Source organism: Bufo bufo, chromosome 6, assembly GCF_905171765.1.
Source record: "Bufo bufo chromosome 6, aBufBuf1.1, whole genome shotgun sequence".
NCBI classification, from domain to species: Eukaryota; Metazoa; Chordata; class Amphibia; order Anura; family Bufonidae; genus Bufo; species Bufo bufo.
In genome coordinates, this window is record NC_053394.1 from 217558723 (window position 1) to 217584277 (window position 25555).

At 44.5% G+C, this 25555-nt stretch overlaps 1 protein-coding gene and 1 non-coding gene across 3 annotated transcripts in view; both read left to right on the forward strand.

The window, feature by feature from the left end:
• BMS1 (BMS1 ribosome biogenesis factor) overlaps positions 1-25275 on the forward strand; it is a 45059-nt gene extending 19784 nt beyond the window's left edge. For both annotated transcript variants that reach the window (XM_040434776.1, XM_040434777.1), the window contains exons 11-23: positions 148-249; positions 1412-1569; positions 3556-3637; positions 4034-4110; positions 4473-4667; positions 4855-5043; positions 5182-5362; positions 5710-5768; positions 8219-8341; positions 8847-8994; positions 17833-18008; positions 18754-18915; positions 24630-25275. In XM_040434776.1, the coding sequence (XP_040290710.1) occupies positions 148-249; positions 1412-1569; positions 3556-3637; positions 4034-4110; positions 4473-4667; positions 4855-5043; positions 5182-5362; positions 5710-5768; positions 8219-8341; positions 8847-8994; positions 17833-18008; positions 18754-18915; positions 24630-24854 (1877 nt within the window). In that variant the 3' untranslated portion in view covers positions 24855-25275. The remainder of the gene's footprint in view (positions 1-147; positions 250-1411; positions 1570-3555; positions 3638-4033; positions 4111-4472; positions 4668-4854; positions 5044-5181; positions 5363-5709; positions 5769-8218; positions 8342-8846; positions 8995-17832; positions 18009-18753; positions 18916-24629) is intronic.
• TRNAS-CGA lies at positions 15111-15218 on the forward strand. Its single transcript has 2 exons — positions 15111-15148; positions 15173-15218. It is a non-coding gene; the product is annotated as a tRNA-Ser (tRNA).
• Positions 25276-25555: the final 280 nt, after the last annotated feature.

A 25555-nucleotide genomic window follows, 5' to 3' on the forward strand; every position in this document is an offset into this window, starting at 1 on the left:
CATCAATTGTTTGTCTATTTTCATGAAATCTTTTAATTGGTTAAAATTCTTCTATGTAAGTCCAGCTGTCAGAAGTCCTATATTTGATGTATACGTTCAATCTTGTGTATTAATATTGGATTCTTTATACCTTGTTTTTTACCTAAGGAGCTTTGAAGTGGAAAGAAGACCTGAAGAAGAAAGCAGCTGAAGTTTTCCTTCGACAGCAGCAGTCTGTTCCTAACCTCCGAAAACTTGTCTATGGAACAGGTGACGTACTCTATATGGTCTTGTACTCTAGGCCAATGGAAACGAGCATGGATGAGTTTCATATATTTCATTTAGTTATTTCATATTTTAGTATATTTTGCTTCCTGTTGCTTTCAATCAATTTGCACCATTTCACAAAAGTGGTACAGAGAACTAGTCTCATGGTGAATGAAATATCCATTTAGTGTCATCAGATGTCAGTCTTCTGTCTTTCCATGCATTGCCCTATGATCGTGATTGTTCTTATTGACTGCTGTTTATAAGCACAACCTCATCATGAATCAGTATAGAGGCCGAATGTCTAACATACATAGTAACATAGTTTATAATGCTGAAAAAAGACATCCAGCCACCCAGTTCAGCCTTTTATAGAAGAAAGTTATGTAAGAAAAATAAAATCACGTATCCTACCAATGTGAAGGAGATAACTAATAATCTCTCCACATATGCAGAGGCGATAGGGAGTAAAATATCCCCAGGATAGGTCATCGGTATCGGATCGATTTTGGTTCGACACCTGGGACCTGCTGATCCGCTATTGAAGATGAAGTATCGCTTTGATGAGAACTGCAGCCTTTTTTTTAGGCCAGTGACTTCATATTCATCAGTCACATGGCTTATGTGCAGCTCAGTAGTATAACCCCCATCTATATGATATTTATAGCCTATCCTTAAGGTAGTTCGTCAATATTGTACTCTCAGGGAACCTGTTTGTCACACTTGGGGTGCCTTTTTAATGTGGTTTTTGACTCCAATGTCAGAGGTGGATCACCAAAGGGAGGGGAAATATATAAGGTTCTACTTATTTTTTCAATCCGCTCCTAGTATTAGCTTCAAAAACTGCATTAAATACCTTTCTGTAATCGTCCTACCAAAATTGTCTGTGATTGCAAGCAACTTCTAAATAGCTATTTAAAGGGGTATTCCCATTTTAGACATTTATGACAATTGTGGTGATATGGATGGGTCCCAAGAGTGAGACCTCCGATTGTCAGACATACCCTGTGAATATGACAATAAATGCTAGGGTGGGATTACCTCAGAAATATTTATTAAACTTGTCTGATTGCTTGTATCCATGTATTGTTTTTCAAAAATCTTTTTTATTTTAAATTATTATTTTTATTTAGAAAATATTGTAATTTGGTTTATATTCTCACAGTGGTTGAGAATGAGGAAGAGGACGATGATGATCATGAAGGAGAACTTGGTGGTCTGTTCCATGTCAGTCGTCCAGATAAGGAATCTAAGAGAGCATCAAATGCACTAGACTGCTCGAAGTTTACAGTAGAAAGTCCTCAAGATTGGGATGATGATGAGGTACTTAGGAAGGCTAGTAAATCCATCAATTTCTGAAGTCTTGCAGTTCTCACAGTGAGAATCAACCATTGATATCAATGCATTTATAATATTCTGTTTATAATGGATGATTGATACAGAAGTTTCCCCACCCTGTTATGCTTAGCCACATACATTTGCATATAGAGTAATGGTTCAGCTATATAGTAAGCATTTTGATTCATATACTGTGGATTTAAATTCACCTTAGTGGAAGCATGCTGGAAATAACTTAAGTGCTGATTAGGGTTCCACCGGGTATCGAATTATCGATACCCAATCGATACACTTGTACCGGTATTGATTTGATTCTGGGACTTGCCATTTACCGATACTAGGCTGCGCTACTGCGCAGCCTAGTATCAGAGAACATGGAGTGCGCGGCTCTCGGCGCGCGCCATGTTCCTCAGCAGCACAGGGGAGAATTGGTCTCTCTCTCCCTCCCCCCTGTGCTGCTGCTGCCACCAATGAGGAGAGAGAGGTGCAGAGGAGGGGAGGGACTGTGGCCACTGCGCCACCAATGAACATATGTTACCTATTAATACAGGTATAGGAGGCGGGCGCCATCAGCAGAAACACAGCGGCAGTTAACCCCTCAGGTGCAGCTCCTGTACTTAGATTAATGGCTTAAAAACATTGGTGGCGTTAGTGCGCACCCCCAACCCCCCAGTATTAAAACATTGGTGGCGCAGTGCGCCCCCCAGTATTAAATCATTGGTGGCGCAGTATGCCCCCAACCCCCCCAGTATTAAATCATTGGTAGCAGTTGCCACAGAGTTCCCTCCTCCTCATTGATGGTGCAGTTGCAGTTGTGATCGTAGCCCCAGCAGTGTAATCCTGGGGCTCCGATCGGTTACCATGGCAGCCAGGATGCTACTGAAGCCCTGGCTGCCATGGTAACCTCCCTGCTGCTGTGTGCGCTATGCACAGGGCAGCAGGGAGAGTGTAAAGTCCCATTCGCCCTAATAGAGATCTATTAGGGTGAATAGGACAAGGGAATAAAAGATCCCAGGTTATAGTCCCTAAGGGGGGAAATAGTTAAGTAAAAAAAAACACACCAAAATATTAAGTATAAATCGCCCCGTTTCCCAATTTTACTTATAAAATATATAAACATTACATATCACCATGTCCGAAAAGTCCAAACTATTATAATATAAAAAAATAAGCGATGAACGCTATAACAGAAAATAAAAGAAAAAAAACTGCGCAATTTGAATTTTTTTTGTCACGTGGCACCCCCCCCCAAAAATAAATAAATAGGATAGGACTGTTCTAGTATGGACCGGACGGTCCATAAAATGCGTAATGCAGAGGTGGGACCCGCACCTATCAGACAATGGGGGCATATCCTAGTGATATGCCCCCATTGTATGTGATGGGAATACCCCCTTTTAAACTTGTAATTTATACATTTATATCTCTGCTTTTTCTGACTTCATTGTATACTGGGAAGAAATAGCAGATATATGAATGTATAAATCGCACGTTTTACTGAATCTTTTTCCATAAAACTGTATATTAATCTGCTCCGCTCCTCCTGGTCTATAACATGCTGCCTGCAGATTGCATTTTATTCCGTGGTGGCAGGTTCTCTTGAGAAAAAAAGGAAATAGGGTGGCACCTGGTGGCAGAAGAAACATAATACAATAAACCTAATTTAAGGGGTTGTCTGGTTTCAGGAAGTACTTACCTGGCAGATCTCTTGCCACTTTACAGGTTCTTCTGCCCACCCTCTACTTACCCGGCTCAAGCAATGATGTCACATTGACAACATGTAACCGTTGCAGCCAATCAATGGCCTCTTTAGTGCATCAGTGAGGCCAGTGATTGGCTGCAGCAGTCATGTTGTCAAAATGAGATCACTGCTGCAAGGTATGACTAATCTGATCTGGTTCTAGCCATGTTTGATGTCTAGTATCTTTATTACATTTTTCCTAGCTTGTTTTCATCAACTTTCTTTTTCAGGTTATGGACTGCATTCGTGATTGCTTTGTCACTGGAAAGTGGGAAGCCGATAAAGACGCAGAGAAGCTGCTACAAGAAGATGGTAAACCTGTTTTATGCATTGGAAAGGGGTATTCCCATTTCAACATTTATGTGCTATCCAAGGGATACAGCATTTATTTCCAATAGATGTGGGTCCCACCACTGGGACCTGCACCCATTTCAGGAACGAGTCCCATCTTATAGCTGCTGTGAATGGAGAGGTGGCTGGCCATAGGAGAGAATGCTGGATGTGTGGCTACTAGACGTTGCTCCGTTCTCGAGACCTGCAGCTATCAGACATTTGTAGCATATCCTTTCAATATTATATAAAGTCAAGATGGGATAACCTTTTAATCACTCTTTCTACCTGTTAACAGCTTAATTTGTGCTATGTGCTGAGTTTATAGTTTTTGTGTGACTTGAGATATGAGCCTGTTGGGCATTTCTATATTCTCAGAGGAGCTGTATGGTGACTTTGAAGATCTGGAAACAGGGGAAGTGCACAAGGGCAAACCCAAGTCCCAGGATAAGGAGGTAATATATATCTAACAGGTTGTATTGCTGTAGTTGAGTGTTTGCCTTTGTTTAACTAGTTTAACCCATGCTGGACTAAACTCAGTCTTTCTAACCACTAATAAATTGGTCCTAGTGACCTAGTTTTTATCCTAGTCCATTGTGCATTTAGTTGCTGTGTGCTTCTGCAATTTGCTGCTTGCATATGGAAAGCACACAAATGAAGTTTGTGGGGAATTAATATGTTAGGGGGGAGGTTATAAGAAGGAGTCCTGAGAAGGATTGTGTTGGTAGCTGCTGGCCTCTAACATTTGAAGTGGGTCCTTGGTAAGATTTGTCCACACTTGGTCTAACTTGTCTTACCCTAATATCTTGTATTGCAGTCTGATGGGCAAGATGAGGAGGGAGATGAAGAGAAAGCAGCAGATGAAGCTGCTCCAGCAGAGGAAGAAGAGACAAAGCAGCGTCTGCAGAAGAAGAAGCATCTCAAGGAACGCTTTGACATGGAATATGACGATGGAGACGCTGATGCCACATATTTTGATGACTTAAAAGGAGAGATGCAGAAGCAAGCAGAAGTTAGTGCTGATTTAAAGTGACTCATTATGATAAAAGTACATTTATTTTGCGCACACACACTTTTCTTGAGCATTAAATAAGCTCCGCTTGTATTTTTTAGCTTTTGTGTTCATTTTGTTAGCTTTGCATGAAGCTGGTTTTGTACTGCCCACAAAGTTCACTTATGTACCAAATTCCTTCTCTTAGCTGAATCGTGCTGAATTTGAAGATCAAGATGATGAGATCCGTGTGCAGTACGAAGGCTTCCGGCCTGGCATGTATCTCCGGATGGAGATTGAAAATGTGCCCTGCGAGTTTGTTCTCAATTTTGACCCTCACTACCCACTGATCCTTGGTGGACTTGGCAACAGCGAGGGAAATGTTGGCTACATCCAGGTATCCGTAAAACAGTCATTTCAATATGCCGCTGTAGTTAAGAGTATGACGAGCTCATGCCTATAAGTCTAGCATATGATGAATTCAACTTCTAGATAAGCTTTGGAACACATCAAAATGTTTTGTGTTTATCTCTAGATGCGGCTTAAGAAGCATCGTTGGCATAAGAGGATATTGAAGACAAGAAACCCCTTAATTTTTTCCCTGGGCTGGAGACGATTCCAGACTATTCCTTTGTATTATATTGAGGATCATAATGGACGTCACCGGCTTCTTAAGTATACCCCTGAACACATGCATTGTGGTGCCACTATTTGGGGTGAGTGTCTGAACTATTATCTACACTGTAGAACAGGGATCAGCAATCTTCAGCTGTAGTGAAACTACAACTCCCAGCATGCACGCTTACTCAGCTGTTAATGTAACTCCCATAGAAGTAAGAGAAGGATTCTGGGAGTTGTAGTTTCAGAACAGCTGGAGTGCTGGAGGTTGCCAATCACTTTTGTAGAAAAACTGGATTTGATGATATTGACGCTATGTTAACAGTTCCTGACAAGAACTATATGCAGTCAAAACGGCAAAAATGTAATGCTATTTTGCATATATTTGCAGTCTTTATACCAAATGCTTATGGAAAGTGTCAATTTTCTTTTTCCTCTTATATAGGACCTATCACTCCTCAGGGTACTGGCTTCCTAGCAGTCCAGTCTGTTAGCAGCACCACAGTAAGTGAATGTGTCTACTATTGATGGTCCATGGTGTTACTGTGTAGTTAAATACATGTAAAATTGAGAATTATTTTATCTCAAACCTCTTTACAAGTTTATCACAGTCTCCAGGAAGTGATATAATAGTATCCCTACCCCAGAAATCAAGGGAGAGACAGCCAAGGACTTATCTGATGCATATAGTGTTGCCGCAGTACCTTATCTAGGCTTCCAGCAGTACAGTAGAGCTGTCACGAAAAAAAAAGGAAAAACAAATAATGTAAAATTAACATTACGATATCTTAACAAGCAGCAGGCATGTGACCGCTTCAGCCAGTTGGTGGCCCCAGTGGTTATGTGCCATACTGCTGGCATCACTGCTTACTGATGGGAGATTTGATGCCAGTAGTACAGCATGTGACTGCTGAGGCTACTGACTGGCTGGAGTGGTCCCATGCTGGCTGTTTATATACAAAAAGTGGGGGACCAAAATATTTAATTTGGTTGCCCCTCTTTGAGAACTCTTCAGCTCTCTGCAGTGTTTTTATTTTGGACCGGTGCCCAAAACTGGTCTGCATACTGAAGATGCGATCATACCAGAGCCTTTTCAAGGGTACAACCTACTTCTCTAGATGCCATGCCTTTCCCAGTACAGTCCACTATCTTGGCTTTTTGTGCAGAAGGCTTGCTTTACAACAATTACACCTAAATCAGTCTCCATTGTAAAAAAAGAGCGCTGTAACTGAAAGCAAAGATTAAAGCACAGTGGCTGAGAATTACTAATGCTGCAGATGACGTAAATGTAGGCTGTCCAGACCTGCATTATATATGACAGCCGCATGATAAATCTGCTACACACTTTTCTCTAACTCCGTATTAACTACTGATCGGCTTACAGAATTTTAGGCGCATTTGGGTCATACCCCTTTCCAGTGAAGCTCCGCCTCTGCGTCCAAGCCGCATCTTCTTTTTAAGCAAGTCGGAACACGTTTAGAAACCATAGTTTTGCCCAAATTGTACCAATTTGCAACACTTTTTAGGCAGATTCGACACGGAAATGCATTAGATACATTAAATCTGGGCCATAGTATTTTATCTAGGATGTAATCTTTATTAGCTATATCAAATCAAATCTAATTCTACAATGGTTATATTACATATGAATCAAAGGCTGAAGTTTGGGGTTTATGATAGTAAGTGGAAAAATCTTCCCCTAATCTGACCCCGAGGTCAGTTCACATGGTGTAAAAAAAAAATCAGCACTAAATCTAAGTAGATTTTTTTCCCCCTCAAAATGACGCATGTTTTTTGATGCATTTACACACGAAAAAAAGAATGTATGTGCACATCTCAAATGGTATTTTTTTTCTGCTTCACATTAATTTGAATGGAAAATCAGCGCTGATCCTGCCCTAAAATAGGACATGCTGCAGCTTTTTTTACATGCTTCTTTTTTACACGTGTGAAAAAGCAATTGTAATGGGACGCTCACTGGCTCTTGCTCCCTCCATACTCGTCTATCAGCGCTCTTAACGCCTGACATCTCAACCTATCCATCGGTCTGGAACACACAAGTGGAACACTGCATTGTCACACTGGTACATTCCTCAGTATACATTATATGGACTCTAGGGGTGCGGTTACCATATTGTGCTGGCGCTATTAACAACTTGCGATTATTTACTTGGATACTGTATTCTACTGCTCATTATGTTTGTCCCCTGATGAAGTGTACAACAATTGGTACAGGGAAATGGTTTTATCTATGTATTTGGGACCTACTCTACAAATGGACTGAGACTGGATCAATCCTACACATGTATTGATGATCTACCCTTTGTCAGGGTAACTCCAGGATCACCTAGGAAGTTCCTAACACGGGAACGCTCCTATTGGGGCGCTACTCAGTTTTTTTAGGCAGGGCCATAATGTGTTAGGGTAAGATTTAGGGACAGATTTTTCCTTTTGTCATCATGAACCCTGCACTTCAGTTCTTGTTTTATATGTACAATAACTATGGTGGAATTTGATTTTATTTGATATATGTAATAAAGGTACGTCTTATATGGTGGTGGTACTGTGATTACTATTAAGCCGACACGACTATTGTTACCGGACCTTCTGACAGTTAATATTAAGACCTGTGATATTTATGTAGGAATGAAGGCTCCAAGAGTCAGAGACCTCTGATTGGCCAATTCACAGTGGAGATAATACTTACCTGGTCATCACCACTGGGTTTGGTGTCTAAACGCTCCCGGCTCGGCTCTTCCTCTCCTTGCCGCGCTGAGATCAACATCCGTTGATGGTGGTGGTAAGGGGGGAGGGGGTGACAGACACTGAATCCAGTGGTGGGAACCAGGTAAGTGTAATCTCCACTGCGGGCTGGTAACTCTAAAAGGTCTGTTTAAATCTTGGATATTTTATAAACATATACTCACCAAGCTATTCTTACTGTTCTCTTGTAGGCAGACTTTCGCATTGCTGCTACAGGTGTGGTTCTGGATCTGGACAAATCTATCACAGTAGTGAAAAAACTAAAACTGATCGGCTACCCCTGCAAAATCTACAAGAATACCGCCTTTATTAAGGTGCACATTTTTACACTATTAGTGTGCATTGTTTACCCCCTTTTTTTTCTTCTAAACTATGTGCCTAATTTATTAATGACTGGCGATAACTCTGTGCGCTACCAGAGGATGCATCTAATTTATGACGAGGCATACACGTAGTCTGAACTGACGAGGCATGTGTCTGAGCTGAAATATACTAGAGCTCCTGGCTGGAGTAGATTTCAGTTGTCTTCTATGCCAGCTAACTGCTGCTGGGTACTGCCTCTTCCCTTCCCCCTCGAAAACCCCTTTTTGGGTGAGTGGTGGAAAAAAAAGAAGTGTTTTTTAAATACAAAAACACTGAATGCGTTTTTTTTTTCACCCCAGAAAACTGGTGAGAAATATTAATAAATCAGGCTCAATGTCTTTGCAACCTATTGGATTTGTATAATTGTAATAAATTATAATTGTGATAATCTTAATATTTCCTTTTTATGTAGGTATGCCTGTTGATTTTTATTTTTCACTTCATCTTTCTTTACAGGGAATGTTTTCTTCTACTTTGGAAGTGGCCAAATTTGAAGGAGCATCAGTACGAACAGTTAGTGGTGTCCGTGGGCAGATCAAGAAAGCGTTACGGACGCCAGAAGGAGGATTTCGAGCAACATTTGAGGACAAACTCTTAATGAGCGGTTCGTTTTGTAAATCTTTTTAGTAGCTCTGAAAAGCACAAGTTAATTAAAAATCAATGCATATGGCCAAGTTCTGGTGAGACATAATGGGGCACCCACAACCTTCTGTGAGACCACGCTGTAAAATGATTCAGCATTTTTAGTGTTCCCTCTAAGCCAGGGAAGGCCAACCTGCGACTCTCCAGCTGTTGCAAAACTATTAATCCCACCATGCCCAGACTGCCTACAGCAGGGATGGTGGGAGTTGTAGTTTTACAACAGCTGGATAGCCACAGGTTGGCCATCCCTGCTGTAAGCCTTTGTAGATAGTGAGTACGGCAGACACTGCTTCCTTTTAGTCAGGCTATACAAAACGCAAATAAATGTACAGCTTCCTAATAATGAACTTAAAGCAGCCTCAGGTACAAGGCCACGTAGCATCCAGGGCTATAACAGTGTATGCTATTGTGTGTAATCTTGGTGCTCTAGGGCAGTGAATGGGTTGATGCCTGTATATGTGATAGTTTTGAGGTTAAAGAGGACCTTTCACCACTCCTGACATGCCTGTTTTAATAACTTTTACGCATTCCCCATGTAATAACATTTCAGAACCATCTATTCTTATAGCTCTATGTTGTGCCATTCCTTTATTATTTTAACTGCAAGTTATGAATGAATTGCTAGCAGTCTGCAGTAAGGGTACAAAGGGGAGGTAACAAGTTGGGGGTGTGTCTCTGCACAGTTTGAAAATTGTAGCACTGATTGGATAGAGTCAGACTGTGCAGGTACCCCCCCCCCAAACTGGTTACCTCCCCTCTGTACCCTTACTGCAGACTGCTAGAAATTCATTCATAACTTCTGGTAGGAATAATAAAGGAATGGCACAACATAGAGCCATAAGAACAGATGTTCCAGAATTGTTATTAAATGGGGAATTTATGTAGCTATTAAAACAGACATGTCAGGAGTGGTGACAGGTCCTCTTTAATGTGAAGATGAGCCAATGCATTCCTCTTTATTCTCTAATGCACAGATTCTGCACTGACCTCATGCCCTCAGTATCAAAAACTGTAAGGTTAATCCATCTTAGAACAAGTAATCAAAACTTTATTCCAAATTGAATTGCATTAAAATCTACACCACATAGCTGCAAAGCCAAAATGCTATGTTAATCGTCAAGATTTAGGATACAGAACATGTCTGAAAGATGTAAGCATTCTTGCAGCTATGTGGAGTAGATTTTAAGGCTATTCAATTTGGAATAAAGTTTGGATTACTCATTAAAGGCTATGACACCTTTTTGGAGGCCATTTTTCATTATTGCATTTTACTCATTTTGGGCCAAAACTAATTTTTTTTTCAATTGGTCTTTCTAAAAAATTTTGAGCTGTTCTGTCTAGCTGTTTAAATTATACTTTTACTTTGTGCCAGTCATCTAATAAGGGTCCATTCACATGTCCGCATAATGGGTCCGCATCCATTCCACAAGTTTGCGGAACGGGTGCGGACCCATTCATTTTTAATGGGGCCGCAAAAGATGCGGACAGCACACTGTGTGCTGTTGGCATCCGCACTTCCGTTCCGCAGCCCCACAATAAAATAGAACATGTCCTATTTTTGTCCACAGCAACGGACAAGAAAAGGCATTTCTATTATAGTGCCGGCCATGTCGTAGTTTTATTCCGGCCGCCTCTCGGCATGTTTGCCGCTCTGCCGCCGGAACTCCGGCCCACCCCCATTATAGTGAATGGGGCCGGAGTGGACCTCCGGCAGCACGTGTGCACTAGCGGCAGCACTGATTCGACAGGCTGTTCACCTAAGATAAGAACTGAGTTATAATGAGTGTTTATAAGGTCATCCCAGTGATCTGACTGACGGAGCAGAGAGAAAATTCTGATCCTGCTACTAGAGTATCTCAATCTTGTAGAGAAAAAGAAGGGCTCCATATTTTTAATAAAGACCAATTAAAAAAAATATTTAATACAAATCAATAATAAAATAAAAAAATCCCCCCCAAAGGTGTACATAGGCTTGAACTATGCTGGATCAAGCTTACAGTTTCATATTAATGTAAGGATCCCTGGTGATCTAGAGCAATCTGATTGTGAATTCTAAGATTTCTGGTAGAGGGCGGTGTAAGGCTTAATTCTGCATACTTTGCATTCAGTGCTTACCACTCCAGGCTCGCCCTGGCTATAATAGAAAGCTGGACACTGATGGTTTCCTCCCTCCACTAACCATAAGCATGAGGGCATAGAGAGGGCTGTGCTGCTGTAACTATGTGGCTGCACCATTCTCTATGATCAGGCAGAGCAATGTAGGAGTGCTCTGTCATTACTATGGGAGATAGTATGGCAGATGACTTTCCCTGATTTGGGTTAGCTTCTGATTACTTCTAAAGTGTGCGGAGGGAAGTGTTCATGTTCCATTGAGCGCAGTATTATGGAGGTGTTCTCCCCCTTCTTGAAGAAATTTTAATTGAAAGTTTGCACTACCACGTGCAGTGTGGAGAAAATCCATGCCCCTGTCCTTTTTGTGCTGTCAGCAGAATACATTCTTGTTTACACTGGAAACCAGTTTGACCTATTCATCCAGCATGTTTTGTTGCGTATATCAGAGCACTCTCATGAAAAAGCTGTGCACCGGTTGCACTAGATCAGGATGTGCTTTCATCCTTTGACTAGAAATGAGTGTAAATGTGTTTTCTTTTATAATATGTAAGCAGAGAACCTTAAAGTGTACCTGAGTTTTCAACAACTTTTGCATAATGGCAGTTGCATGTCTGGGAAGGAATAGGTTTTTTGAGCTTCCTTAGTCTTTTTCAGCCATATTATTCCGTTTTAGCTGCACAGCTAGATGCATTTAACTGATAAGCAAAGGGCATGTCCCATCTCTGAAATTTGCCAGCATTGTCCTGCTGTGACATCCTTTCTCGCTCGTATCATTGGGGGACACAGACCGTGGGTATAGCTGCTTGCTGCCACTAGGAGGCGACACTAGGCTAAGAAGTGATAACTCCTCTCCTGCAGGCTATACCCCCTCCAGCCTGGAGAGAGCATATCAGTTTTTAGCTTAGTGTCGTAGGAGGCAGACCTTTTGCAGGGCGGCTTACTTTTATTATTTTATCTTTTTCCTTTTTAGGTTTGGGGAAACAGAGTCGCCTAGCCACTCTGTCTACCCCGGGAGTAAGGCCGGTGTCGGAATCCCTCACCGCTCGCCCTCCCCAAGAAACAAAAGTGGACCAGGGCAGCCCAGCTCCCCTGCTTCCCGCCAGCCAAAGGGGTCACCTGAATCCGGCGAGACCTTCCACTTCGGGTGCCAGCGGCTGAAGAGGTGACCCTGCTGGTACTCTGAGAAAGGGTGAAGAGAAGAGGATGAAGATGGGGTGAGTAGTCCGCATTGGGTAAGTATCCTCAGTGGGTAAGTATCCTCAGTCCTCCCTCCCCCTTGGTCACCTCATCATAAGATGGAGGACATTTTTTTTCTTCAAGTGGGCCATTCCCTGGTGAGGGCTCCACATTACCTCAGGCCCCAATGTAAAGTATGGCTGTGACTTGATAGGTGCAGCCGTTACTGGTGAATTGACGGTGTGTGGGAGACTGGGGTTCTGGGCCTGTGTTCTCCCCAGGTATCTCCTCATGTAGTTTATTTTGTCATGCTGCAGCCTCACGTTATACGGCCTGCGGGGTGAGCTCCCGCGGCCGGTGTATAGCCAGGGCGCTTGAGAGCGCCGCTCCGGTCACTCCACTTCCCGGCCGGCTATTCGTTCGGCCGGCGCCAAAAATTTAGGCCCCGGCTTCTCTTCGGGCCTACCGGGACTCAGCCGTGCAGTTTTTTTCTTTTGCGGCCACGGAATGGGTTCCCGCAGCAGGTGGTCGCGAGGGGACACATCGGCCCACTGATCCAAGTCCCTCTGTGGTAGCCGACCGGCAGTACCGCCCGGTCGGCTGTGCGCCGAACTTTATGTCCCGACTTTGCGGGCCGCAACTTTCATTCCGGTCATGGAGGGGGCGGGTTCGTCCTTTAGGCGCGAATTCTCCCCGACTAGCTGTCCCTCCTCCCCCAGGGCCCGCTGAGCTCCGCCTCCGGTCCTCTGAGCTGGGTTAACCCTTTATGGCAAGTCGCTTTTTTGCAGCCGGCACTGGTGTATTCAGTGTCCCCCTTCTGCAGGCCAAATACCTTGAGTTTAGGAATTTAACCCCTTCCTGGCGCTTATTCATTTAGCGGGGGCATCACAGGTAGTCCTGCCCCCCTCAGTCCATTTCACCGCATGTCCACCCTGGGGTACGGGACTGGGCCCATGTCCTTTTAAAAAATAAATAAATAAATAAATAAATAATTAAACAGGGGAGGATTGCTCACAGTTTCCCAATCCGCCCTCCGGGGCTGTTTGGTTCAGAAAGCACGCATGGGGAATTCCCAGACCACCCTTCTGGGTCGTCTGGTGTATATGCCACCGCCTGTGAAATCCAGGGGAGCACATCTGAGGGATTCCCAAACCGCCATACGGGCCGTTTGGTTGATAATGCTCCACCTGCACAAATCCAGGGAGCACATCTGAAGGATTCCCAATCCGCCCGCTGAGGCTGTTTGGTTGATAATACTCCACCGGCACAAATACAAGGGAGCACATCTGAAGGATTCCCAATCCACCCTCTTGGGTCATTTGGTTGTTAATCCACATGCGCAATCCAACGGAGGACCTCTGGCAGTTCCCAATACACCCCCCTGGGTCGTGGGTTGATTGAGTACTGCCCACACAATCCAGTGAGCGGTCATGGAGAGATGCCGATTCCACCTCCTGGGTGGTTTGATTGTTATATCACCACCGACACAGCCTGCAACTGCCATGGCTAGATGCTGAGAGGTAGAGCTGCGCACGAGCAGGACACTTCCTCCTCCGCACCTCCACCCTTCCTCATTAGGGTGATATTCAGAACCCTCCCTTCTGGCAGGGGTTGGTTCTGAGGGAACAGGGGATCAGTTCTGCGGACTCTGATATGAATCTTCTAGACTGCATCCATACTACCGGCAGTACTGATTGTATGCATTACCCCCTTCCTTAGACGGCATTTGCATTACTACTGGATACGGTACTTACCCTTTGTATTCCCTCCTTCCACAGGTGGACTGACTGCACTTGCGCTGGTCAGTGCCAGCCATGCGCATCCCCCCTTTCGATAGTTGACGGATTTGCTGTTCCACTGGGTACAGTACTGGCATTATGCATTAGCCTCTCTCATAGGAGGCGTTATGGCATTATCGCGGGTGGCAGTGTTTACCGTAAGTATTACCCCCTTACATAGGTGGAGGAATTTCTCTACCCACCGGGTACAGGACTAATCATATGCATTAACCTCTTCCATAGGGGTGCAATTCTCTACCATTGGAGTCAATTCCTGCTGGGTGCATTACCCCCTGCCATAGGTTAGATACTTGCGCTAACTCAGGATACAGTACTTCCTATATATTTTTCTCCACTTCATAGGTGGAGTAATTGCACTTCCATTGAGTGCAGTGCTTACAGTACGTGTTACCCCCTCCATGGAGGGGTTATTACACTACCGTTGGATACGGTTCTAATTATCTCCCTACCTCCCTTCCTTGACGGAGGATTGCGCTACCACTGAATACTATTCAACAGTCGTGGCATTACCCCCTTCTACTACTAACAGGAAATCACTGAGCATCTATGCATGCTTTAATTCAACTAAGCCACGACACTGGATACCTTGGCTTCCTTCACAGTTGGGCCGCGGCAACAGTTGTTACCATTGGTGCCTGGTACTCTTCATCTAGTGGTATATGAATACTGGGCTGCTCCCATATTGTATCCTTCCCTTTTCTTCTGGTACTGGTTGTTGGCGCAGTTATGTCGACCTTTGTTCTCTCAGGGGGGTCACTCAGCAACACTCAGGTGCCCTAGAGATTCCCATCCCCATGGGCCTCCACCATTCAGGTCGGTCAGAAATTGGTCCTCTACAACGTGTGGTCTGCACGCCATTATACAAATGTTGGGATTACGATCCAGCGAGCCCAAGGTTGCACTGACTCTGTATTCTGGGCCACCACTCTTCCTTAATAGGTGAGGGTGTTTTGCTGGCATTCTGCATTGGCTACTACGGCGTGTTCTCTAAGTCAGGATGGCCGAGTGGTCTAAGGCGCCAGACTCGAGTTAATCTCTTCCGTGTATGGGGTGTTCTGGTCTCCAAATGGAAGCGTGGGTTCAGATCCCACTTTTGACAAAAAGCAGGGGAAATTTTCACATTAGGGCCGGAGATCGAACTCGCAGCAGTGGGTCAGTCCCCTCAGATAGGGGTTCTACCCTGGCACTGCTTCGGCGGTTGCTCTTGTTTTGCCCCCTTTGTAGACGGAATGCCTCAGGATGGCTCTGGTTGACTGAGATAGCATGGTTCCATGCTACTTCTGGGTGTCCTTAGGCCTCTCCCTCAGTTTTACGCCGGGAGGAGCAGGCTGTAGCTCTTGCTGTACAAGGGGTGTTTGCACCCCCACTACATGCTAGGGTTCCTACTGCACATTGCTACTGCATAGTTCCTTCGTCAGACGGCGGTTTCTTCTGACCCTGGAAGTGGTATCCTGTACGGTGTGGCCTCCTCCTCAGCTGGAGTGTGGCATTTGCGTTAACCTGGTGGCTTCCCTTGTATGGGCTCCTTCTCAGGGGTGTATTACATTACCAAGAGATTCTGTAAAGGCCCAGTCTCTGATGGCAATGGGCTTTTGCCCTGGCCTCTTAATGGTCTTCATTACTGTTAATTGTCCGTTGCTCTGACAACTATTGTTCTTGTGTCGTCAACTCGGGTTTTGCATTGGCGTAAATGCCATAGCTATTAGCACCTTACTTTGGGTGCGCTCGACTGGGTAGCTTAGTCCCTGTGGCACTCGTCTACCACTACAGTGATGCCTTCCTTCAGATATGATTACTTCTGTGTCACATCAAGCGATGGTGGTCATTCCTTTCACTGCTCATTCCGGGGGTGGACTACGGTCCCCCCACGCCAGGCTCAGCGGGTGTCTGTCACGCCTTGCCACCACTGGTAGGGATTTCGTTCCTGGAACGGAACACCCTTTTTTCTTTCCTGTCCTTCCTCTAGCTGGATTGCTGACCATCTTTTCCTTCGGTCTACTCGACCGGTAACAATGGGTTGTATAGCTATGGAATCCGGGATCTATTTTTTTCCAAGGAGAGTATTCTCTTATCTTGGTCTCTGCCCGGAAGTCAATATATGTCACTTATGGGGCTTTCCATTACCGGTTTCTTTTACCTAGAGGAGGATCCTGCGAACCTCGATTTTGGTTCCGCTTCCACAGTTGTGGCCAGCAACCGGCTTCGTCCCAACGATCTGTAGATCGCTGGAGGCGTTTCAGGGACAAACAAGCCCTCCCTCTGGGCTTCTTCTTCTTCTTCTTTTTATTTCTAGGAAGGCGGCATTCCAGATGGCAGGATATTCCATCCGACGGCTTTCCGAGTTGATAGCGCCTTCTTGTACGTCTATTTGTCCTTTGTCATTTGCATCAGGCAGTGCTCCGCCCAGAATTTTCTTTTTTGCGGAAGGTCGCCGCTTTCCGGGTCATCTCAGAAACGGTTTTCTCTTCTTTCTCCCTCGTATTTTTAAGGGCGGGCTCTCCATCAGCCATCTATTTTGGCCTCTGAGATTTGCTGGTCCATATCTGGCGCGTTCCGCTGTATGGACTTTTACCTGTTTTTCTTGGAGGTCCTTGTCATAGCTGGCGACTTCCAACGGGATGTTTTTCCTGGGATGTCTGCCTGACGGTTGCTTCCTAGCGGAGTGATGGCCTGCCCGACCAGCGGTCGTCACTTCTCGGGTTCATCTACTCCAGGCATTACTTCTAGAAGGCATTGCTTCTTGGTCTTCCGGCAAGTTCACTGAGTTTTCCGGGGGGTTTTCTAGACATCAACTGTTGCTGTTCCAGGCAGCAAGATCTTGCAGGCGGCAGCGGATTACGCATCCTCGAGGGCGTTTTTCTCCATGGGCGTGTGATTTGTTTCCCTCCCCGTGGACTGCTTTAGGACGTCCCACTGTCTGTGTCCCCCAATCTGTTTGCCGCAAATAATGGCGGTTGGTGGGCCAGTATGGTCCTCAGTTCTGGTTCAATCCGACTGATGTTTGTCAGTTATTGGTTGTTTACTGTATGTTCCTTATTGATTTTTTTTCTCCTACTCCTATTGCTTGGGCACAAACTGATATGCTCTCTCCAGGCTGGAGGGGGTATAGCCTGCAGGGGAGGAGTTATCACTTCTTAGCCTAGTGTCGCCTCCTAGTGGCAGCAAGCAGCTATACCCACGGTCTGTGTCCCCCAATGAACTACGCGAGAAAGAGATTTTACAGGTGAGTTCACAAAAATCTCGTTTTCCCTTACTTCCCACTATGTTTGTTTTTAGCTCTGGAGCTCACAGAACAGGTAAGGAGGGGGAGATTACACTTACAAACACACAGGAGACTCATTTAATCTTCAAAAGTGTGTAGAAGCAGTTCTTTTATTAGGCTCAGGATCTCGGCTAGCTCTGACACGTTCCCATCTCCTATGAGCCTTCTGTGTCTCTGTTACTAGCGACGTGATGTTGCCTGACAACAGGCAGTGGTCTGCGAGATTCAGAAATTTGCTAGGTACACCATTCTCTATTAAATGAAATCTTGTGACGTACTTTGACTCTTTTTAATTTGATGAGGAATTCAAGCACAAAGTATATAAAAAAAACTTGTATAACCAGCTTTATTTACATAAAATTGGTAACCCCTATAAATTAATATAGCAGATGACCTGTAGTAGGAAGTTGCTGTCCTAATTAATGAACCGCTCCCCACTGTCCTTTTTTAGATATTGTGTTTCTGCGCACCTGGTACCCGGTTACTGTTCCAACCTTCTATAATCCTGTGACCTCACTGTTGAAGCCTGTGGGACAGAAGGAGTCCTGGACTGGAATGAAAACTGTGGGGCAATTGCGGCACGAGCTTGGAATCAAACTGAAACAACGTAAAGACTCCCTCTACAAGGTACTGTTACCAGTTCAAAACCGGGCCAGGTACCCCCCCTTCCCGACCAGACACATTTTTTCTTTTTCTTTTTTTTTTTTTACTGCATATGGATTTTTTAATGTTTAAATTATTTGTGTTTTTTCAGTGATTTATATAGGGCATTAATTTTTTGTCATTTTTATTTTAGTATGTTATGGTTGTTCTTATATAGGGGTTAAATGTTATGATCATCATCATCAACAAAATCACCAAAAGAATTACATCTTGGGCAGCACTGTCAGCTTCTGAGTAGGAATGATGTAGTCCAAAATTGACAGGGTTGAGATATACCAATAGTCCTTAATTTACAATCTCAGACAATGCATTTTGCGGTATAACCCCCTTTATCAAGTCAGTGAGTGGAAAAAAGTTATATATATATATTTTTTTTATGCATTCAAAAGGTCATACTAGACCTTGCTAATTTCTTCTGTAACTGGGTCTGACATATTGACTTCTTCCTGATCTATATACAGAGCGATGGAGAAAGCAGAAATGGTAACTCACCGTCTCTGCCTTCTCTATGGGGAGCCTAGATGTCGCTGACAGCAGACTCCCTGCTCCCATAGCTGCCGTCTCTTCAAAAACTTTCAGAATCATCCTTGCAAAGATAAATGTGGACCGCTTGGATGTTTAGAGTTTATGGTCGAGAGTGAGTTATGGTCCTAATTACTGACTGATCTCATTTGATTTTTGTGTAAACTTGTATGTTCCTTCTTTACAGCCCATTGTGAGGCAAGAAAGGCACTTCAATCCACTCCATGTACCTAAAGCTCTGCAGAAAGCACTGCCATTTAAGAGTAAGCCCAAGACGATGGAAAAGAAGAGTCGGGTGACCAGGGACAAGGTGCGGCCTGCTGTTATCCGGGAACCCCATGAAAGAAAGGTGAGTGCACATGATCTAAGTTACCGTGTGCCTAATTATTTCTTTTCTTTTTAAATCTACTTTTCTAGCAAACTAGGAACAGAACAGGAAATACAAAAAATGTTTTATTAAATCACAGCAGCTGAAATCTGCTTTGAACCTATGCTGTCTCACTGCAATAAAAACTGAGCAAATATGAAAACTATATTCTTCTATATGTGTCCCTGGAAATCATTTCTCCGCTTCTCTGTCTGGTATAGAAGACAAGAATGTTAAACCTTGTCCCTTTGGTATGCCCCCCTTTTAACCATTTCCTAGCTGAAAATGGAAGGAATACAGAGGAGAATAAAATGTGGTTTCAGGAACTTTTTCAGAATAAGCTGCAGTGTGTCTACATGAGCAATAACACTGATCATTATATAACTTGTATCTGGTACACTTTTTTTCCTCTGTAATCTGTCTGTAACTCATTTTTTTTTTCTAATCTGGTAGGTGAAGTCTAGGTTAAATTGTGGAATCATGTCTGTCCATACATAACACACAAGGAAACAGGATCCTGCTTCCTAATTCTCTGTAGCACATCACTTACAAACCAGCAGCAGCCTTTGTGTCAGTCTCTCTGCCTGTCTACAGCAGCCCCTCTCTCCTCCTCCCCTCTCCATAGACTTCTATGTAATCTGATCCTTCAGTGAACAGACAAGGTCTTCACTGAAGATCTATATGACCTATTAATTGAGAGTTATCGAAGAGGAGGAGAAGTGGGAAAGTGTCTTATAAGAGAAAATAATCTTTCTTTGTTGAGATACATTACAAAGTTTCTTATATTCACCTGTATAAGGCTACTTTCGCACTAGCGTTTTAGTATTCCAGTATTGAGATCAGTCATAGGGGACTGAAAAAAAACGCTTCAGTTTTGTCCCCATTCATTGTCAATGGGGACAAAACTGAACAGAATATAATGCTCCAAAATGCCTTCCGTTTTGATTAGTTGCATTCTCATACCGGAGAGTAGGGCTGCACGATATGGGAATTTTGTGCGATTGCGATTAGGGCCCTAAAAATTGCGATAACGATATGCGATGCAATATTTTAAGGGAATTGTGCTAGAGGTCTATTTGCTTGGATTTTCCCATATGAGCCGCTGACGCGGCTGGGTATGACATAGTTATGGGGGATCTGTGGATGGCACTGTTATGTGGGGGATCTGTGGATGGCACTGTTGTGGGGGATCTGTGGATGACGCTGTTATGTGGATGACGCTGTTATGTGGGGGATCTGTGGAGGACGCTGTTATGTGGGGGATCTGTGGATGACGCTGTTATGTGGGGGATCTGTGGATGACGCTGTTATGTGGGGGATCTGTGGATGACGCTGTTATGTGGGGGATCTGTGGATGACGCTGTTATGTGGGGGATCTGTGGAGGACGCTGTTATGTGGGGATCTGTGGAGGACGCTGTTATGTGGGGGATCTGTGGAGGACGCTGTTATGTGGGGGATCTGTGGAGGACGCTGTTATGTGGGGGATCTGTGGAGGACGCTGTTATGTGGGGGATCTGTGGAGGACGCTGTTATGTGGGGGATCTGTGGAGGACGCTGTTATGTGGGGGATCTGTGGAGGACGCTGTTATGTGGGGGATCTGTGGAGGACGCTGTTATGTGGGGGATCTGTGGAGGACGCTGTTATGTGGGGGATCTGTGGAGGACGCTGTTATGTGGGGGATCTGTGGATGACGCTGTTATAGGGTATGTGCTATTTGCTTGGATTTTCCCATATGAGCCGCTGACGCGGCTGGGTATGACATAGTCATGGGGGATCTGTGGATGGCACTGTTATGTGGAGGATCTGTGGATGGCACTGTTATGTGGAGGATCTGTGGATGATGCACTGTTATGGGGGATCTGTGGAGGACGCTGTTATGTGGGGGATCTGTGGAGGACACTTATAGGGGGACCTGTGGAGGACACTTATAGGGGGACCTGTGGATGACGCTGTTATAGGGTATGTGTGCTATGACACATAGGACCATGAGGGGGGCCAGCATAAGACACACATATAGCATCTTATGCTGGTCCCCCTCATGGCCCTATGTGTCCCCTCGTGTGTCCTAAACTGCGCACATAACTGGCTTTGTGTGTAAAGTATTTTACTACTGACGTCACTTAGTCACGCTCCTCCCACTTAGTCACGCTCCTGTTCCTTAATTAAGTGGGAGGAGCGTGACTAAGTGACGTCAGTCACGCGCCGGCCCGCTCGCTGCAGTGCATTCATCGTGAAAGTGAGTACAGAGGCTGGCCATTTTATCAATAAGAGAGAGCTTGTTTCAGACAGTAGTAAAATACTTTACACACAAAGGCAGTTATGTGCGCGGGGCCCCTTCATATATAATCGCAGCATTTTTGGGTCGGCCATATCGCATTTGGCGATTATCGCGATTCGATAATTTTTTCGATATATCGTGCAGCCCTACCGGAGAGCAAACCGCAACATGTTGTAGTTTGCTTTCCGTCCTGGGATGCAGAGCAAGACTGGTCCGGCATGACCCCCAATTCAAGTCAATCGGGAAGGATCCGTTTTCTCTGACACAATCTGCCAAAATAGAAAACTGATCCGTCCTCTATTGACTTTCAGTGGAGTTCATGACTGATTAGTCTTTGCAATGTTAAAGATAATACAACCGGATCCGTTGATAACGGATGCAGATGGTTGTATTATCAGTAATGGAAGCGTTTTTGCTAGGGATCGACCGATATTGATTTTTTTAGGGCCGATACCGATAATTTGTCAACTTTCAGGCCGATAGCCGATAATTTATACCGATATTCTGGGTATTTTTATTTTTGAGGAAAAAAAAAAATTTCCTACACAAATCTGCTGAAAATTAATGTTTATTGTTAACGTGTATTATTTTATTTTTTTTGTAAATCTTTTTCATTTATACTTAATATTTTTGTGTTTTTTTTTTTTTTTTACTAACTTTTAGCCCCCTTAGGGACTAGAACCCTTGTCCCATTCACCCTGATAGATCTCTATCAGAGTGAATAGGATCTCGCACTCTCCCTGCTGCCCTGTGCTCTGTGCACACAGCAGCATGGAGCTGACTATGGCAGCCAGGGCTTCAATAGCGTCCTGGCTGCCATGGTAACCGATCGGAGCCCCAGGCTTACACTGCTGGGGCTCCGATCGGAGGAGCAGGGGAGAGGGGATCCTGTGGCCACTGCCACCAATGATTAGAACTGGGGGGGGGGGCGCACTGCGCCACCAATGTTTTTACTATTGGGATGGGGGTGGGGGGCGCACTGCGCCACCAATGACTAATACTAGGGGGCTTGAGGGGGGGGGGGGGGCGCACTGCGCCACCAATGTTTTTACTATTGGGGTGGGGGGCGCACTGCGCCACCAATGATTAAAGGGAATCTGTCACTAGCAATGTTTAAATTTTTTTTTTTCATGGATCCATGTTTAATAAAGTACCTTTTTTCCATCTGTGTTCTTCTTTTCCATGTCGGTCTTGTCCTTTCTTCTAAAAATCGATTCTTAGGATATGCAAATGACGCTGTAAGGAGCCCAGAGGGGCGTTTTTCTTTCTCCACGGTGCCCAGGAACGCCCCTCTGAAGTGCCGTGCCCGCCTAAATATGAAAACTACTAACGCCTCCATGTTTAGCTGAATCGCCTCCCAGAGGCGCGGCTAAGTCCTCAACATTCACCCCCCCCTCCTCCTCCTCCTCAGCGCCGCGCTCTACGAACACCCGATCCTCCTCTCGTCGGCGTCCCAAATCCTGCGCAGGCGCAGTGCCGGCGATTGCCTGCGCTCTTATAATACGGCTGAGGGCAACAGCTTCAACATCGTCACTGGGCATGCGCCGACGAGAGGAGGATCGGGTGTTCGCAGAGCGCGGCGCTGAGGAGGAGGAGGGGGGGTGAATGTTGAGGACTTAGCCGCGCCTCTGGGAGGCGATTCAGCTAAACATGGAGGCGTTAGTAGTTTTCATATTTAGGCGGGCACGGCACTTCAGAGGGGCGTTCCTGGGCACCGTGGAGAAAGAAAAACGCCCCTCTGGGCTCCTTACAGCGTCATTTGCATATCCTAAGAATCGATTTTTAGAAGAAAGGACAAGACTGACATGGAAAAGAAGAACACAGATGGAAAAAAGGTACTTTATTAAACATGGATCCATGAAAAAAAAATTGTTAAACATTGCTAGTGACAGATTCCCTTTAATGCTGGGGGGCTTGGGGGGGGGGGGGAGGCGCAGTGCGCCACCAATGATTAATGCTGGGGGGCTTGAGGGGGGGGGGGGGGCGCACTGCGCCACCAATGAAGATACCTCTCTTTCACATACAGGAGGCGGGAGCTGGCTGCAGAATCACATAGCCGGCTCCCGACCTCTATGAGCGGTAGCTGCGATCCGCGGCACCTAAGAGGTTAACTACCGCGGACCACAGCTGCCATTCATAGAGGTCGGGAGCCGGCTATGTGATTCTGCAGCCAGCACCCGCCTCCTGTATTTGAATTAATGAAAGACTCATCTTCATTGGTGGCGCAGCGGCCACAGCTCCTCCCCTCCTCTTGTCTTCCGTCCTGTCATTGGAGGCAGCGGCAGCAGCATCACAGGGGGAGGAGACACTGCTTCCTTCTCCCCTGTGCTGCGGAGGGAACACAGAGCGCTGAGAGCAGCGCGTTCTGTGTTCCCAATACGTTATCGGTATATCGGCAAAATAGATGCCGATACCGATAACGTTCAAAATCCTCAATATCGGCCGATAATATCGGCCAAACCGATAATCGGTCGATCCCTAGTTTTTGCTGAACCCAGCAGTTAATCTCTAACAGGTGTGTTCTCTACAGGACCTTATGGGGGGGGGGGGGGTGCAGAAAATGCTACAAACCGACATACATTGTGGTCATTTCTATTTCTAGAGATGAGTGAATCGATTAAAAAACAAATCAAATTTGTAAAAAAAATAATTTGTGAGTGCAGCTCAAAATGGCGTGTGCAATTTTACATATCAGTACAGTAGTGAGCAGGGCAAAAAATTTAAATGGAGGATCACGTGACTGCAGGGGGCCAGCATGCTTGCTTATAGTGCCTTGTAGTGAGCCTCAGCCAATGAGGAGGGATGATATAGACATGCAATAGGCACTATATAAGGTCCCACGCAGAGACGCCATGAGCTTTCTCAGCTTGTACATTGATGTGGCAGGATGTCTCTGCCCCGGACAAAGCAAAGGGGTCAATTTTGGTAATGTCGTTACTTTGCTGCAGCCAGCCATTCACATCCACTGTGGCTATACTTGCATTGTGTAGCTATATTTAAAGCTATTATACTCCTTTTTTCTAACGTGCAGGTGTCAACTAGCAGACCAATTTACATGTAAAACAATCATATATACTGGCTGATGATTTTTTTTTTTTTTAAGCATCCTAGTTGCACTGTTAAATCTACCAGACCTGATTGGACATAATTTTGCAGGGTCGTGGTCAGCATATATTTTTGCTGCAGACTGTCCAGTTGTGCATTTTTTAAGTGTTACAAAATGTAATTCTGTCTATCAAAGACTAGTTTATCTGACCTGCTGTATTGTGCGTCATTTACTGTTAAGTTGTAGTGAACTCTAATTGTGAGTTTTGTTTTAGAAATTTTTTATAACTTTTTTATTTTTGCATTCGTCTGAATGAGAAATATACTTTATTTGGTTATCGATTGACAAACTTAAATTGTTGTTTCCCCAGATAATGGCCCTTTTAACTGCACTGGGCACAGTGAATAATTATAAGAAACAAAAGGCCAAGACAAAGCACAAGCAACAGAGGAAGGGGTTTCTGAATCAGAAGAGAAAGGACGAGGAAGAAAAGCTGAAGAAACAGAAAGAGGCCAGGAAAAAGCTCTTCCGTACAATAGGACAAAAAGAGAAAAAGAAACAAAAGTCAAGTCTCAAAGGCCCAGAGCCAAATTGAAAACCTTGATCTCTCAAGGTTTACAGATCTATGTAAATATGGCAGACTTTATTTTAGACTTCTTTCTGGAGTCTTTAGTGCTTGGTATCATCCTGAAACTCCTGAAGTTTATTTAACTTTTGTTTTTTAATACAGGTATTCTTTAAACCCAAGATGGTTTAAAGATATTTAGGAATTTTTTAGGAACAGATTATTTGTACATAGCAAAATTAGAAACTTGGACCTTAAATGACTCTTGACATTGTCCATTTATTGATCCATTAGTTGGAATATTGACAGTCAATATCTTAAAAAGCCGTTGAGCTCTACTTGTACCATGAGGGAGAACTTTCTCTTGTACCACTGTATTCATGTTTTCCTTTTCTGCTATGGAATCCATAGAATAAAGACATGCTGGTATATGATCCATACTTATTGGCCTCTCATTTTAAAGGTCATCATTAAAGGGGTTGTAGTATATGCCACTAATATCAGGTCGCACTTCTGGGACCCGTTCCCATCTCCAGAGCAGGGCCTCAAAGCGAATGAGATGCATCATGCATGCGCGATGTGCTCTCTATACACTTCTATGATAATAAACTTATCGTGGTCAGGCCAGGTATTCTTGGCTATAAAACAGATGCTAAAATGCACCCACATTACAGTGACCTGAGCTAGTCCTTGGCATACCTGTATTTTATGCAGATTTTGCTTTGTTTCCA